The sequence below is a fragment of the Gopherus evgoodei genome, chromosome 17 (genome assembly GCF_007399415.2).
Source record: "Gopherus evgoodei ecotype Sinaloan lineage chromosome 17, rGopEvg1_v1.p, whole genome shotgun sequence".
Taxonomy (NCBI): domain Eukaryota; kingdom Metazoa; phylum Chordata; order Testudines; family Testudinidae; genus Gopherus; species Gopherus evgoodei.
This window is the reverse complement of record NC_044338.1, coordinates 16,079,938-16,097,494: the sequence shown is the minus strand read 5'-3', so window position 1 is coordinate 16,097,494 and position 17,557 is coordinate 16,079,938. Positions and strand designations below refer to the sequence as shown.

Sequence of the window (17,557 nt, the reverse complement as noted above, 5' to 3'; positions counted from 1 at the left end):
TGGCCAGGGAGGTTGAAGTGTTCTCCTACAGGTTTTTGTATATTGCCATTCCTAATATCTGATTTGTGTCCATTTATCCATTTCCATAGAGAAAAGGATAAATGGACACAAATCAGGTATTAGGAATGGTAATATACAAAAACCTGTAGGAGAACACTTCAACCTCCCTGGCCACACTACAGCAGACCTTAAGTGGCCGTCCTGGAGCAAAAAAGAAAGCTTCAGGACCAGACTTCAAAGAGAAACTGCTGAGCTTCAGTTCATCTGCAAATTTGACACCATCAGCTCAGGATTAAACGAAGACTGTGAATGGCTTGCCAACTACAGAACCAGTTTCTCCTCCCTTGGTTTTCACACCTCAACTGCTCGAACAGGGCCTCATCCTCCCTGATTGAACTAACCTCATTATCTCTACCTTGCTTGCATATATATACCTGCCCCTGGAAATTTCCGCTACATGCATCTGAGGAAGTGGGTATTCACCCACGAAAGCTCATGCTCCAAAAAGTCTGTTAGTCTATAAGATGCCACAAGATTCTTTGCTGCTTTTACAGATCCAGACTAATATAGCTACCCCTCTGATACTGGGGAATATGCAATTCATGGCATTATCAATAAGAATAATAATATCATTTCAGATTGAATTTTAAAATATTGTTAGTTCTTTTGACCTGAGTGGTTAGTCAAGGTTTGAGGGTCTGTGGGGAGTTTCCACCAACAGGAGGAACTGATGAAAGAGTCTGGTGGTACCTTTGATGCCATGTTATTTATATACATAGAATGTGTGAAGTCCTGTTTCTCCAAACACAGGAGGAACCAAAAATAACAGGAGGTAGTTTCTTTGTTCCCAGTCCCAGGCTGTATGTGTGTCATCTGCTCTGTTCAGTCGTTCTGTCTCTCTCCTTGAGCTGTGTCTGTCCCACACACACAGAGCCAGGTGTATTCTAGAATCAAGGGGTAGCCATGTTAGTCTGTATCCCCAAAAACAAAGAGTCTGGTGGCACCTTAAAGACTAACAGATTTATTTGGGCAGGAGCTTTCGTGGGTAAAAAACCTCACTTCTTCAGATGCATGGAGTGAAAATTACAGATGCAGGCATTATATAATGACACATGAAGAGAAGGGAGTTACCTCACAAGTGGTGAACCAGTGTTGACAGGGCCAGTTCGATCAGGGTGGATGTGATCCACTCCCAATAATAGATGAGGACGTGTCAATTTCAGGAGAGGCTAAGCTGCTTTTGTAAGGAGCCAGCCACTCTCAGTCCCTGTTCATGCACAAATTAATGGCATTAATTTTGCAAACGAATTTTGGTTCTGCTGTTTCTGAAGGGTTTTTTTGTTCAAGTATGGCTTTGGCTACACTGGCACTTTACAGCGCTGCAACTTTCGCCCTCAGGTGTGGAAAAACACCCATCTGAGCGCTGCAAGATACAGCGCTGCAAAGCCTCAATGTAAACAGTGCCGCAGCGCTAGGAGCTACACCCGTAAGGGATGTGGTTTACGTGCTCCCAGCGCTGGCTTTCCGACCGCACTCACACTTCAAAGCGCTGCCGCGGCTGCGCTCCGAAATTTCAAATGTAGCCATACCCTATAGCTACTTCTAAATCTATTACAGAATGTCCAGGGAGATTGAAGTGTTCTCCTACCGAGTCTATTCTAGAAAGTTTTTGTGGCATAGCTCTGTTGGTTAGGCATGTGGAAAAAAACATGCCCCTAAATAACATAGCTATGCCGGCAACCCCACACTCCTTCCTCTCCCAGTGCAGATGCAGTTTATACTGGCACAGCTTATGTCCTTTGGGGAGGTTATTCAGCTAGCTATACAGTGCCAGCAAAATAATTCCTTTTGCTGGTACATGCTGCATCTCCACTAGGGGGCTTTGCCAGCATAAGAAGACTGGTGTGTCTGTATCTGCAAAATCTTTATAGTGTAAACTTGTATTTCTTACATTAACCCAAAGGAAAGGCAGCAGTTCACACTGATGCGTTTGAGGTTTTTTAATCTAACCTATGAAATTATTATATTTATGCTGTTTTGTAAATGTCTTAGCCATGACTGGCACAATTACTTTGCATAATTTCATGTATTGTTTCTCTCTTCTTAGTTTTTGACTGAAATGGTGCAAATGACACAGACGTGGGGGCAGAATGAAGGAAAAAATGATAATATTGGACTTGTGGGTGAAAAATGACTGAGAATCAAACCCTGGTTTATGTGCGTGCTTTTAAATTTCTCTCTTATATTTTTAGTCTTTTCACCTCTTGATCGCTGGCTCACATCCATCCCAGGTTGCCCATATAATGGTAACCTATATGAAATAAATTAGAGGTTTTGGGCCCCAGTCCTCCAGTGTTTCTGCAAGTGACCCCACGTTAACTTGACTTAGGCTGTGCAGGTGCAAGAGTCAGTCCATGCAGAATCTGATTTTCAGTGGGTATCTGCCAGCACAGAGTTTACTGCAGCATAAAGGCTTCAGTCCATTTCTCAGCGGATATATTTTCATCTCACTCAAACCATCATCTACAATGGCACTTATAGCACCATTGGAATGTTGGCAGTCAAAGTGCAGCAGCAAAGAGCTGTCTAAGTCATGGAGACTGAAATCTTGCCATAGGTTAAGATTGAGGCACAGTGGCAAGGCGGTGCCATAGCTCTCCCGCTGTTGCTATTGCCTGGTGGGGTGGGGGAAATGTCTCATTCCCCTGGTGGGAGGGGCTATGTGGGTTTGTTTGGCTAAATATTCATGAAAGTCTTTATCACGTTGCATCTAAGCGTTGTCACCAAAAATAACATCAGAAACTACATGATGCTACACACAATGGGCAGCAAATATGCTTTCAGTTTTTTTTTTAAATCTGAATAGTCAAACTGTCTTTCTCACACATGCACAAAGCAAGAAACCAAACATCAGACTAAACAGAAATAATTTGAAGAACCTCCTTGCAGATCACCAAACCCATTCTGACAATCTGCCAAAGTGAGGAGGTTCCAAGGTAAGGGCATTATGCGAAAAGAGCTCTATTTTCAGCCCTGAAAGATCAGTTCTAAGAACTGATCAAAAGTGCTAATTTAAGCAGCTATGACTTGGTATAAAGAGACAGCTTGCAAGGTAGCCAGTAGGGAGGAATTTAGTGTACAGGGCTCTCAGTATAGTATCTTTTAGAGACCATCAACTACGTGTTTCTATCTGAATGTGTGAATTTAATCTTACATGCCATGTAGGTGTAGCTGTGTTGGTCTTAGGATATTAGAAAGACAAGGCGGGTAAGAAAATATCTCTTATTGGACCAGGTTCTGTTGGTGAGAGAGACAAGCCCAGACCTGAAGAAGAGCTCTGTGTAGGCTCAAAAGTGTCTGTGTCACCAACAGAAGTTTGTCCAATAAAATATATTACCTTACCCACCTTGTCTCTTTAACTTAATATTATTACAAGCGACCTCCTCTTTTTGGGACTCAGTGATGCTCCCCAAGGGTACCCAGGATTGTGAGACACCTTACCACCTCCTTGCCCTTAGCATATGAAGCAGTCTTGTCTCTGCTGCAGATCAGCTCCCTCCAATCAACAGCCTCCAACAGGAAAATCCTATCTTCCAGGCCCCCACAGGCCTTGCTCTTTCTATACAGGCTGTGATAGGCACACACCAACCGCCAAGTCCTTAGAGCATTTCCTAGTCCAGTATCCTAGACCCTTATTCACTGAATATTCACAGAATTACCAGGCTCAGTGTTGCCGAAGGAACAAAACACATTATTGTGTAAGTTTCAGCAAGCTCCGCCACCTTGCATAACACCACAGCACTTGGATATGTTTACCACAAGAATAAGTTTATTGTCAAAGATTCAAGATTCTAGTAATAGTGAGTAAGACTGTTGGAAACAAATGATTACCTCTGAAACAAAATCGTAACACATTTTTATAGACTAAACTAACAAGTTAACCTGTCAAAAGAAGTTTTCGGTCTCCCAAAGTTCTCTTTGGTGTTATCAACCAAGGCTAGCTGAGACTTTTTTCTTGAAACAAGCCCATTGTCTTTTTCTACTTCCTCAGTGAAGGATGCCTGGGTGTCTTCTCTGTGCCCCTTCCCCCACAGTTAAGCAAACCTTTCCCTTCCTGTTACATTTTTTTTTCTGAAGTCTGTACAATATTTCATTTGCTTTCAACACAGGCTGGTGATAAGAAGCCTATTGTGAATGAGACAATACTCAATATACATGTGAACAGAGAGACGAATAAACATCTTTTGTCTGTCAGAAAACATGTTTTTCACCTTATCTGGTGACCAGTAACTACACGCTGAAAATATATTCTTAAAGTCTGTACATATAGCACTACTTACATAGTATTTGTACATATATTTTATGCTCTCTGGTGAATTAGAATGTACACACCTCTAGTTGGCATTGAGAGGTTCTTGGATCACAGACTCTTCATGAATATGTTCAGTCTTCAACACGTTTTAGACATGTCCTTTTGGTTTTTTCCCAGTTTTTTTTCTTACCATCAAAATCTCTCGCTGATGAGACGTGTGGCTTTTTTACAAAAAAGGCTACAAACTTTTAAAAAATTCTAAATTCTACACTAGGTGGCTAAATTAAAGTAAGTTATCTATTTATTTTTTTTGTGCGCTTGTGATTGCGTGCACGTACACGTTATTTTTGAGTGTGTCTTTCGGCTCCTTTCTTCTTAAGCAGGCACCATATTGGGTTACATTGACTTAAAACCCCCAAAGCATAGAAAACATAGCAGGAGAAAACATGAATCCATTGATCAAAACAAAAGGATGAAATAAAAGTTTATCCCTCCAGCCTTGATGGCTGCATATTAATAACGGTAGAAATTTGTTTTCTTTAGTTTTAAGAAGACTGAGAACTCTCCATAGAGGTAACAACATTTGAACTGATGTAACCAGAGTATTTTTGGTAGTATGTCTTTGCGGAGTTGTTCTTTGTGTATTTTTAAAGTATAACAATGTATGTTCAATAGATCCAAATTAATCGTTCGAAGCAGATCAGGTTTGTCAGATTAATATAGTAGGGTTTGTCTGGGTGAAGTCCTGTGTGATGCTTTTTCCCTGGACGTGTTCGTCAACTGTCTGTCTATGTACTGAAGGGATCGTTTACCCTCTAGTAGAAAATAATTTTAATTATAAATGTATATAGAAGTCTATTCACATTGGGTAAAATGAATTTTCTTGTTGAGACACTATAGTGCATGAGTGTTAACTGCACCTTGTGGAACTAGCAATAAGGAGCAGTCCTTGGGAAGTTGAGTGGGAAGGGAAACAGAGACCTACTTGGCTGAGAGTTCATTTTGGGAATTCTGACAGGTACACAATCCACTTAAATTTTGTTCTCACAGTTTGACATCACAGTCTCTCCCAGTATTTCATTACTACCTGCTGTATAAACTTTGAAGTGAAATTGTGAAAGGGTATTTTTAAATGGACAGCAATTACCATCACCCAGCTTTTTGCTGTGATTTAATTTGTGGTATACTTGATATGACTCAACCAGATAATCTGAAAGTATTGTACTGAAATATATATTAACATAGCAGGGTGACTGATACTATCATTAACTCAAATTTGACTTAAGCAAAGAGTTTATTTTTTGAGCAAATCAAAATACTTAATTTGCCTTCTCTAATAGTAATGCAACATAAGACTCTTGGGATCTTGTTCTTTCTGTCCTGTGTAAGCATCAAACTCTGTATCAGGGTAGAAGGGATATCTGCAGGAACAAAACTAATGGGCTGCAGGAAGAGCAGTGTTTTGATTTTCTTGGTTGCAAAAGCAGTCAGTAGTTTGCAACATCCTGAGGCAAGGGGGAATAAGGAAAAAATAGTGAAAGATCATCAGGTTCCAAGAGAAAAGCAGTATGGGATAGCTGCCCTGATTTTCCCAGTATGCACTGATACCTGTTTAGGCAGTTTGGTGTGGCATGGGCATACAGGCTTGGTTAGCACAGGGTAGTGTGGGGGTGGGGAAAAAACTGCTGGGGGGCTATAGCTCAACCATGTCTGCTGTAAGCGGAACAAATGGTTGTTACAAATGGTTTCAAAAATGTGTTTTGGGTTGTAGTGTGGGTAGGCCTTCGTGTGAGCACCTGAAGAACAGCTCACTGTAGGTGGGTTGTGTTTTTTTTCCATTAAAAAAAAACCAAAACAAAAAAAACAATAGATTAGGTTCCTGTGACACAGTACAATGTGGCACAGGAACCAGGGGTGAGCTGTATTAGCTGAGAAGACAATTTGTTGCAATGGAAAAAATGCCAGAACCAGTTTTGCTATAATGAGATTAACAGGAGTGGAGTTCAAAATAAATAACTTCAGACATTGGGTGTTAGTGTTCATAGACATAGAGAACCAAAGTAATAATTACTTAATGCAAAAATCATGTTTATTAAGTAAATGCGATTACACTAGTAAAGACTGAAATTAACAAATTGTGGGGACTCTGATTAATAATTTACTTAGTTTACTTGATTTAACATTCATTAATATCTTTTTACTGCTTTAGATCTGTATGCATACTTAGAAAACTAGGTGAATTTACTCCAAGTCTCAATCTTACTTGACTATTAAGACAGACTTAAATACATGCACAGATACAGTAATTAAGATGCTATTAAAGCCCAAACATATACTAGCCAGTTATATAAAAAAAGTAGTAAAGTATATGCTAGGGCTGTTGGTTGATCTATTTTTTGAATGCATTTATTTTTGTACATAATTATACATTTGTAAGTTGAACTTTCATGATAAAGAGATTGCACTACAGTACTTGTATGAAGTGAATTGAAACATACTTTTTCTCATTTTACAGTGCAAATATTTGTAGTCAAAGTAAATATAAAGTGAGCACTGTACACTTTTTGTAATTGAAATCAATATATTTGAAAATGTAGACAACATCCAGAATATTTAAATAAATGGTATTCTGTTGTTTAACAGTGTGATTAATCACGTGATTAATTGCAATGAATTTTTTTAATGGCTTGACAGCCCTAGTGTATACATGCCTTTTGGAATTTCATTATATCTGTAAACTCATTGGTCTGTTTACACCAGCATCTCCTTGTGTTTGAAAACTGTTAAAAGCAAGTTTGAAAACAGTTTCTGAAAATGTGATTACACTGATTGGTGTGAATGTGTCATAGCATGGTTAAAAATGCTTTCCAAAAGACTCTTGTTGAAACTAGTTGCTAGTGTTGAATATTTTGAAAGATTATTTTAACAAAGCTATAATTCATCCACCCTGGTTAGAAATAGTTTTTTAGGCACTGCAGTGGTACTGTGAAGAGGGCCATTTAAGTACCTAGCTAAAGAGAAACTTTTTTTTTGTTGTTGTTTTTAAATGTTTTCTTGGGCAGGCCATTGTGTATGTGTAACAGACTCCTTATTAATAGTTGGTAGGTTAATGTAGTGATTTTTGAGCCATGTTTTCTAAGCTACAAGTCTCTAAACATCAGTGATAGTAACTTAGGTGCTAATCACCTGTAGCTCCTCTAAAGTTAATGGGAATTGTGGTTACTCTGTACTTCTCAATATCTGGCCCTTGATTAGTAAGTTTTTTCTTGACTCTGCTGTAGGGGAAAAATGGAAGTGTCAACCTATGCACACTAAAATTAAGGAAATAAAAGAGTGCCTTGGATTCTGAAGAGAGATCCTATGCTTCTGAGTGGCATAATTATGTGAATTATATTTCATTAGTTTGATCAGGACTTGGTTTTTAAGTAGCAATATTCCCCTGATGGGTTTGGATAAGCCACTTAAAAAATGTCAAAAACACAGTGCTGTTCTTGTTGATTCTACTGTTGAGAGTTAAATCCCTACAGTAGGAGTTCGTTTGAAATGACCACAGCAAATGCCCAGCTGCTGTGTTTAGTGGATCACTATTACTGAGCATATAATGGTGTCAATTGGAATGCTAAGAGAGCCCTTATCAAGAAAGCTGCTCTCAGATGAAAGTTGTGAATACCTGTGCCATATGTTTGTGTGTATGTGGAGCAATCAAATGTTCAGTATAGTAATCAGACATGAGAAATGCCAGATGTTAATTTCACTGAGCGTTCTCGTTCCTGTTTTGTGTCTGGTCCTGGTCATTTTAACTGGGATTTAAGGATTTGGCCTACAGGTCATATATGTTTTTGTGAAACAGATTCCTGTAACCTCCACTTGAACTTCTCTTGGGTTATGGTGGGCTAAGTGTAAAATTTATTTGCTTATCTTGCATAAAGGGAAATTTAACTGTCTTCCTTCCTTTTCTCCCCAAACAGCATATGCTCTGTACAAACAAAACTCTTTAAAAAGTGTAGTTCTTCCTACTCATGCCAGAATGCTGTTTCTCTTGCTTTTTTGTGTCCATCAGTAACTGTCAGGGAGGATAGCTAACACCCGTGGGCTGCAGGGATTGGCATGTGCACTCTTCTGTAAGAATAAAAAAGACACACGGTAACTTTCTCTTGTGGTTTGGCTTTCACTTGCCACAAGCATTTCTATTTCTTTGCTCTCAGAAGTGGAAGTAAGCCAGAAACGTGCTGAATGAGCTACATTTAGGTCCCAGTTAACTGATGCATTTCTTTTCCTTATCCCTGGGCTCCCATTTTGGTCATTTGCTTCGTGTCCTGGTGACCCTCTCTCCAGCTGAGGATGGCCAGACCCTTGTCCTGGTGCCCATCACTATTACTTTGTGTAATACCTTATTTAATGTTATAAGTCTTTACTTGTTAGATGAAAACGTCTCTTCGGACAGTCAATTTAAAGGATTTACAGGTGATAAATAATACTAAATGCTACTGACCTCTTTGAAGGCCCTTTCCGAGCAATAGGATTGTTGAAGACTTACAAATAAATGTATCATTAGCAGTGTTATGGAAATCTACTTGTGACAGCTACTACCTACCAAATTCATGGTCCATTTTGGTCAATTTCACAGTCATAGGATTTTAAAAACTCTAAATTTTGTGATTTCAGCTATTTAAATTTGAAATGTCACATGTTGTAATTGTAGGGATTCTGACCCAAAAAGGAGGAGTGTGTGTGTGTGTGGGAGTGTCACTTTACTGCTACCTTAACTTCTGCACTGCTGCTGGTGGTGGAACTCCCTTCAGAGCTGAGCAGCTGGAGATGTAGGTAGGGAGTAGGGCTGTAAATAGCAGTTTAAAAAGTTAACCATTAAACAATTGAAATTATATTGTTTAATTGGTGAACTGTTAACCGAGGTCTCTCTGGCTGACTGCTGTGGGGTGACTGGGGCGGGGGTTGCTCCAGGCACAGGGTGGCCGGGCCTGGGGCTGGTCTGGCCAGGTATGGGGTGGCGGGTTTAATGGTAGAGGTTGGCCTAATGCTTACCATTTAATCTTTTACATCCCTACTGGAAAGCGACAGCTGCTGGCTGTGTGCATGGTATGGCATTTCCACCCTTACTTCTGCGCTGCTGCTGGCAGGGTGCTGCCTTCAGAGCTGGGTACCCAGCTGACAGCTGCTGTTCTCCAGCTACCTGTCTCTGAAGTCAGTGCAAAAGGAAGGGTGGCAATACCATGACAGCCCCCCCCACCCCCCAAAAAACCCCGAAACAACCAAAAACAACAACAAAAAAGCCAAACAACAACAGCAACAACAAAAAAACTTATGACCCTCCCTGCAACTCCCTTTTGGGTCAGGACCCCCAATTTGAGAAATGCTGGTCTCCCCTGGGAAATCTGTATAGTATAAGGTAAGAGCACACAAAAGACCAGATTTCACTGTCCTTGATGAGTTTTCATGGCTGTGAATTTGGTAGGGCCACAGTAATAGCTAACGATCTGATTCAGTGTAACTTTTTTGACTAGTACATTGGCACATGTTCAACGTACCACACAGATTTTGAATAAGCTTGCACCGAGTGTTAATCTCAGGAGATTCTGTTGTCCGTCACCATTTAAGGGACTAAACTTATGGTTGGGCGCAGACCTATTGAGCTCAATGGTGCTATGCCTAGTAATGAATACTATGTCCCTATACTATAGACTGGCAGAGATACAGGGGGAAAACTGCAAAATTTAGAGGAAAATATGAAATGTAAAAGAAATTTTCCAGGTGTGTAGCTGCTTGTGTCAGAGTGGATCGATTCTAAATCACCAAGTGCAAAGCTTTGATTTTTTGAGTCACTGATTTTAATCAACTTTTCCATTTATACTTCAGTTATTTTGTAAAGAAAAGTACATTCTCATAGTTATATATAACCATTGAAACATGTTGATTTACATCTAAATGGAGACATTACAGTAGATTTGGTACATCTTTTTGCTACCTAAGGGGGAACACTCAATTGTATACATATTTTTAAGCAATTACATAGCTTAATACTTTCAGATTCTTATTAATTGTACAATTTTAATGTTAGAAAGTGATGAACATATATTAGATCATTAACTTTTTGTTCATGATTTGTGTTAAGTTGCATTAGGTTGGTAACTGTAATCTAATTAAATCGAAAGCAGCACATACAAATTATTTTTATTAAAACCTTTAAATGTTTTGAATACATAAACTTCTCTTATCAAAACGTTTCACATTTAGAACTAAATTATTTGTTAAACAAGGGGGTTATCTATAGACAGTGAAATAAGCTGATCATTTAACACTTTGAGTTAGTTTTCTCAGCCTGAAGAAGAGCTCTGTATAAGCTTGAAAGCTTGTCTCTCTCACCAGCAGAAGATGGTCCAATAAAAGATATTACGACACCTGCCTTGTTTCTCTGATTATTTCTGGTCAGCCTGAGAAATTTTCAAATATGCCTTAGTCAGAGTGACGGGAGTTAAAGTTCTTACTCATCTAAGTCTCTTAAAAATGAGAGAGTCTTCTAAATTACTTACTTGTCCTAACTTTTAAAACTAGTAAATCTCATCTTCCCCCTCCTCACTTTTATTCATAGATTGGAAGAGAAGTAAAAGCAGGATATCTTGTCTAAATCCCCATCAGTTTCTCTATTTTTGAATGAATTAGTTCAAATGAAGAAAAGATGCTTTCTGTCTCTGCCTGCAGAAGAGGATACTGCTGTCAAAAGCTCATTTAGCAGTTTGACAAACTGTGGCTCCATGTACTGAGCTACTGACTTCCTTTAAATTGAGAACTGAGCCAATCAGAGCTTAGGTAAGGAAAAGTTTTAAAATAAGAGTGATGGGGGAGAGAGAGCTCAGTGGTTTGAGCATTGGCCTGCTAAACCCAGGGTTGTGAGTTCAATTCTTGACAGGGCTATTTAGGGATCTGGGGCAAAAATCTGTCTGGGGATTGGTCTGGCTTTGAGCAGGGGGTTGGACTAGATACCTCCTGAGGTCCCTTCCTATCCTGATACTCTATTTAAAAAAAAAAAAAAATAAAAAAATAAAACCAGTTAAGTGGGCTCAGTGGATGATTCTTATGAGATACAGTGATGGGATCTCCTGGAGACAGAGGCCATATTTCTGACTTTACTAGTCTTTCACCCAGTGGGCACAACCCAGTCCCTCACAGGATCAAGCCCTTAATACAGTACAATTGATTGTCATATTTATAAAGCTTGACCTCAAAAGTTAGACATTTTTCCTTTTATTTTTTTCTTTATATAGAAAAACAGCCTTTAATGCAGAGTTTTTGATAGTGGCTCGTTGATTCAGCATATTTTTTATTGAAAATGTTTTAAGAGATGATAACATAAGGCCTTAACATATTTGTTGTTAATTTGAATTTCGTTTTAAATGGGTTTATTTAAAAACAGTTAAATAACAAAATTATAAAATCCCTTTAAAAAATCATTTTGCTTTTTGTAGAGGGAGAGGGGAACAACTGATTTTACATTAATACAATATATTGTGATATGTGTAATTGAAAATGTTAGGGAAATGAATGTTGTTCCATCTGTATACAACTCTAGATAATACATTTAAATAAAACACAAGTTTTACAGGGGTAACTGGGTGAACCTCTGGCCTGTGATATACAGGAGGTTAGATTAGATGATCTAGTGATTCTTTCTGACCTTAAATTATTTAATCTAGGTTCCAAACCGGATTAATTGGGTATAAATATCCCAGGCTGGTACAAGGTGCTATGTGACCTTTTAATGAGGAGAGCAGTATAGCTCTTTTACCATCTTTCTGGGGTTAATGTTTGCTGCTGAAACAAATGGAAGAGTAAACCTACTGAATGACTGACATAATTAGCTTCAGCCCCTGGCGGTGTTGTGGAGGCATCCAGTTCAAGCGTAGACTATACTTCACCTTCACCTTTAGCTTAAGAAATCATTCAGGCTCTGTGTATACAGATGGACTTGCTTAAATCGTGATGTCAGTATTTTTAAAATAGGCTAGGCAAGTACATTCGGGCCAACATTAGCACAGTAAAGCAGGAGCTAAAGGGCACTCTGGCTTTGTCAAGGAATAAGTGAGGGACACAGAGATTCGGATTTACAGCGTTTAGGCTGTTTTTAAGACAGATAGCATTAGCTGCATTACACTGTATTTTAAAGCTACCAAACAACTTTGTTAAATCACCATATTTGAACCTTGCAAGCATGTGTGTCTGGAAAAGGAACTGTCTCAAACATGACTTAAAAGTGTAGTTGTTAAATGGACAAGACTTAAAACAGCAATTTGCTTGATTTACGTGCACTGTGTACTATAGAGTAACTTCATGTTGCTAAGGTAACTACTGAATATCTAGGTTTCATATGCCAGACTTTTGAACCTCTGTAGTAGTCTGCTTGCAGGTGATATGTACAATATAGTGCAACACTTTTTCTTTAAAAAAAAAAAAAAAAAAAATGCTACATTCAGTTGAAATTGAAAGGCACAGCTACTAAGGATGAAGGGACAGAGAGAACCCCCTTTGCATTTAATCTAATCAGTGTATTGGGTAAGTTCCTTTGTAGAAGGGACTAACTGCCCAAATTTTCAAAAGGGTGTATTTTGTGCACACAAAACGGATATTCATGTGCATTCACCATCCTGACTTGTGCTTAATTTATGCCAGGGCACACCTCTAGGCATGGAAGTTCATAGCCCCAGCACCTCTGGGCTTGCTGTGTCAGTTATGAAAATAAAGCTGTTTTGAGTCCTGGCACCTTACTGCTTGAGCCTCAGCACCTCTCGTTACAAATTAAGTACTGCATGAGACCCTTGAAAAACTTGAGCCAAAATGTCTGTCCAAGTTATAGAAAAGGAGCAAGATCATAGAGAGCACTTTTCCAGAATGCCTTAACTGTGCTGAGCTTTTCTTGATTCTATTGTGCTTAACGGAGACTTGCACAAGATGGTTTACTGTTTAAGAAAGTACTCTTCTCCCAAGTGTTTGTCAAGAGTTTGAGTTAAGTAGGTATAAATAAAACAAGTTGTAACAGTCCAGCAGAAAAAATCCATTCTCTTTATCAGTTGCTCAGGTTTCATTCTCATGATGTGATCACACCACGTGTTCTCCCATCATCCAGAGATTTTTCCAGCGAAAACAGAATAGACAAGTCCTAATATTTCTAACTGGTTACTTTAAACAATAAGCTCAAGCTTTCTATAAATCATAATGTTTATAAAAGGCATTAAACTTTTTTTGGGGGGGCTGGCCATTTTTAAAATTTGTTTCTATTATATTTCAGTTTATATATAAAATAAAGTCTATTGGTACCCAAATAGGTCCAACTTGGCTTTGAAGCTGACGTCCACAGGTAGCTGAATGGTATACGAATAAAAATGTCCAACTCTTTGCTGCTACAGTTGATATGCCTGAAGACACTTTTCTGCTAGACTGAGTTAATGTCTTAGGATATGCAGTTGATTACCGGGAAAAATTTTTCAAATAGAAAACCATAGAACTTTAAAGGGTAGGGATGATGTCCATGTTTTAACTGTATCCTATCTAGCTTATCCGTATAAGTATTAATGCAGATACTCAGGTTATCGAGGATGCTTTAGAACAAAATCAAACTGGAAAAAATGCAACACAAAATTCTTTGGGTTACTGACATTGTTCATTCTAGATACTTACAGTCTGTATTCTAGTCAGGATGTGTCATCTTACTAGTTAATTTAAAAATCTAATTCTTACAAAATGTCTTTGGAATAGGATAGGGGAAATGTAAAAAGAGAGCATGGAGGTTTTTTCCTTTTTTGGAAGGGGTCCAAATTTAATCTCTACCTTTTTTTTTTTTTTAAACTTTAGTTTCCACTATGTAACAAAGGATTTAGTGTTCTTCCATTGTTGTGTAGTACCCAGGTCTGTAACAGTTTTATTTTTTGCATTACAGGGATAATGGCCCAAGCAGCAACGCCAGCATTGTCAGTCCATGATGAGGACTCCTCTGAAAGCAGAATGGTGGTTACATTCCTCATGTCAGCACTTGAGTCAATGGTTAGTGTGGCTAGTTGCTTCAGTATGTTAGAATTATGCCACTCTAATATACAAAATTACAACATTTTCTTGAAAATTGTTTCATGCCAGTTTCACTTCCAGCTTTTATCCTTTACCTTGATGTAGACTGCTCTATAATAGAAGAGTAGAACTGTAGAATACTAAAGAGTGAGTTGAGAGCATATTTTTCAAGGAAAAAAAACCCAGTTTAGTCTCTACTCAAGCAAACCATGCTAATAATAACCATGACTTTTGACTATAGTGGAGTTATGATCTGAACTGAGAGATTGCACTATTAGGCTGGGATTTCAGGCGACAATTGAGGGCAATTTGTAGTTTCCAACTGGGTTAAGCCATTGTAAGGATAATTATGCTATGCTGGACTAGTGTATTCCTTGCCTACTCCAGGGGATTGCATTGGTGTAGTTGTACCAGTAGCTGAAAGCCAAGTATAGATATGGCCTTAGTCTTACAGGTTTAACTTAAGACAATAGTGGAAACACCACAGAACTGTTGAGTTTGAAGATATTGAACGGGAATGCTTCTCCTGCTTCCCATCGTGAGGACAATCCTGTGGCTAAGGCATGGGACTGGGAATTGGGGATCCTTCTTGTGACTTTTGAGTAAATCTATTCATCTCTGTGATTTGGTTTCCTCATGTTTAAAATGGAATAGATAATATTTGTCCTCACAGGAGTATCCTGAGGGTATGGCCTTGTCTACACACAGAATTTGTACAGACTTGACTAAATGGGTTCAGAGAGAGAGATTTAGTTTAGTTTAGTTCGTGCAAACTATCCTCTTTGCACGAACAGTCTTAACTCAGCTAAATCATTATAAGGCTAAATCAGTTTGAATGTTTACACAACAAGGATGTACCGGTTTAACTCAGACCCGATCTGCCCCAAAACTTAGGTCAACCTAACTACATTGCTCAGAGTTGTGAAAATTTCACACCCTGTATGATGTGGTTAGTTGACTAAACGCCCACTATAGACAGAATTCTTCCTTCAGTCTAGCCTCTGCCTCTCAAGCGGGGTGTATTTACTACAGTGATGGAAAATCCCCTTCTATCACTGTGGTGCCTACTCTACAGCAGCATAGCTGCAATAGTGCTTGTGCTGCAGACATACCATCTGTTTCTGAACAGATTTAGTTCTGTTGGTACAATGTGTGTAGACAACACTTAACTTCACTAATACTTCTGAAGTGCTTTTAGATCCTTAGATGAAAGACACTGTAGAAGTACAAATTATCTATTGCTAATGGATAGCATTGTGTTATTTGCAGCAGCTTTGAGACCTATACCATGGCAGCACTGGAAAATAAATTGTTAATGCAATTTTACATGAAATCATGCAGAAAACTGTACTTTTAACTATTGTAGTTCAAAGCCACTCTGTTTTTTCTTTTATAGTGTAAAGAACTTGCGAAGTCCAAGGCAGAAGTCGCCTGTATTGCTGTGTACGAAACAGATGTGTTTGTAGTTGGAACTGAGAGGGGGAGAGCTTTTGTCAATACAAGGAAAGATTTTCAGAAGGATTTTGTTAAATACTGTAAGTTTCCAAGTATTTCACAAATACTTAATTATACATTGTAGTACACTGAACTCTGTACTTAACAAGTGTTGCAATGCCTTAGTCTTGCCATAATTGACATAATTATAGTATGTAGATCAGTGTTTAAGAACTTTTTTTTTTACACGAACATGATATTCAGCATCCTCTGTTTAGTTCACAGTGCTATTTTTACCTCAACCAAAAGGTAATATTACAAGACTAGCTAATGTTGTTTTAAATGTGTTAAACTCTGTCTACACTGAAGGCGTAAAGTGATGTTTTGTATCGTGTTTGCTAACTCAGTTTTTAAAAAGCATCTTTTTTCTTAGTGTAGAAGACACTCTTAGGCTAGGTCTACACTGGGGGGAGGGGCAGGGGATGTCGACCTAAGATACGCTGACTTCAGCTACACTATTTGCATAGCTGAAGTTGCCTATCTTAGGTCGATTTACCTGGCCATGAGGACAGCGGTGAATCGACCACTGCCACTCCCCCATCAACTCCGCTTCCGTCTTTCGCCACGGTGGAGTTCCGGAGTCGACAACAGAGCGATCGGGGATCGATTTATCATGTCTAAAATCGATCCCTGATAGATCGATCGCTATCTGGCAGGTAGTGTAGACTTACCCTCAGGTAGTCAACTGCTTCGAGCTATGAAAGACAGTCCCTTAATTCTTCAGAAGACTTCATGTCTTCTCAAAGAATACATGAAGCTTTTGACATAGGTAATAAAACCTTAGGATCTGCCTACAGCTTTTTGTAATGCTGTAATTTATATTGCACAACATTAAGCTATGCTGATAAAAGCATATTTATACTGGTATGAGAGCGTCCATACTTGGGGGTTGTCCTGCTTTAACTACACCTCTACCTCAATATAACACGACCCAATATAACACGAATTCAGATATAATGCAGTAAAGCAGTGCTCTGGGGGGACTGGGCTGCCCACTTTGGCGGATCAAAGCAAGTTCTATATAACGCGGTTTCACCTATAACGCGGTAAAAATCTTTTTGGCTCCCGAGGACAGTGTTCTGTCGGGGTAGAGGTGTATATCTGTTTCTAAAGTATACTGATCTAGCTAGATGGCACAACTTTTGTGTGTAGACAAGGCCTAAGAGATGGCCCTCATAGAATTTGCCAGACTCTTTCAAAAAGCTTAATGACCTATCTTGGAGCCTATATTTCAATGATCAGTCTGCCCATCAAGAAAAATGGTTTTGCTGGGCTTTACATATTGGTCATTGAGGAATGTAGTTTTGCCTGGCTAAGTGGAGTTTTTGTTAAAAACTAAAAATCATTCTTCACCCTCTCTCCTTCGATTGTTAAATATTGCTTGATTGATAGACATATTTTGCTCTCCTACCTTGTGTCTCATATCCTGAGACCAACACAGCTACAACAACACTGCAAACAGACTGTTTTAGTCCATCACAGAAACAGTGGACATACTTGGACAGTATTTTCGCTGCTGTTCAAAATTCTAAATCAGAGCTCATTCTCAGCGCCCATTCTTTATTCAGGGCAGGACTCTCAATTGTTTAACTGTCATACAGAATTATATACACATTCAGCCGCTATTATTATTCTGCTTGATCTGCAATGAAGTCACTGTTCAAAATACAGCATTATAAC

The 17,557-nt window shown here is 38.8% G+C and overlaps 1 protein-coding gene across 11 annotated transcripts in view; it reads left to right on the top strand.

The window, feature by feature from the left end:
* Positions 1-17,557, top strand: part of GTF2I (general transcription factor IIi) — a 78,685-nt gene that overhangs the window by 1,887 nt on the left and 59,241 nt on the right. For 10 of the 11 annotated variants that reach the window (XR_003996900.1, XR_003996901.1, XM_030536387.1 and 7 more), the window contains exons 2-3: positions 14,259-14,362; positions 15,780-15,918. Coding sequence is in view for 9 of the 11 variants with exons in the window: in XM_030536387.1 (XP_030392247.1) it covers positions 14,264-14,362; positions 15,780-15,918 (238 nt within the window). In the remaining 2 variants the exon portion in view is untranslated. Of the gene's footprint in view, positions 1-2,107; positions 2,218-14,258; positions 14,363-15,779; positions 15,919-17,557 lie in introns of all 11 variants that reach the window. The other variant, XM_030536384.1, reaches the window with a different exon arrangement.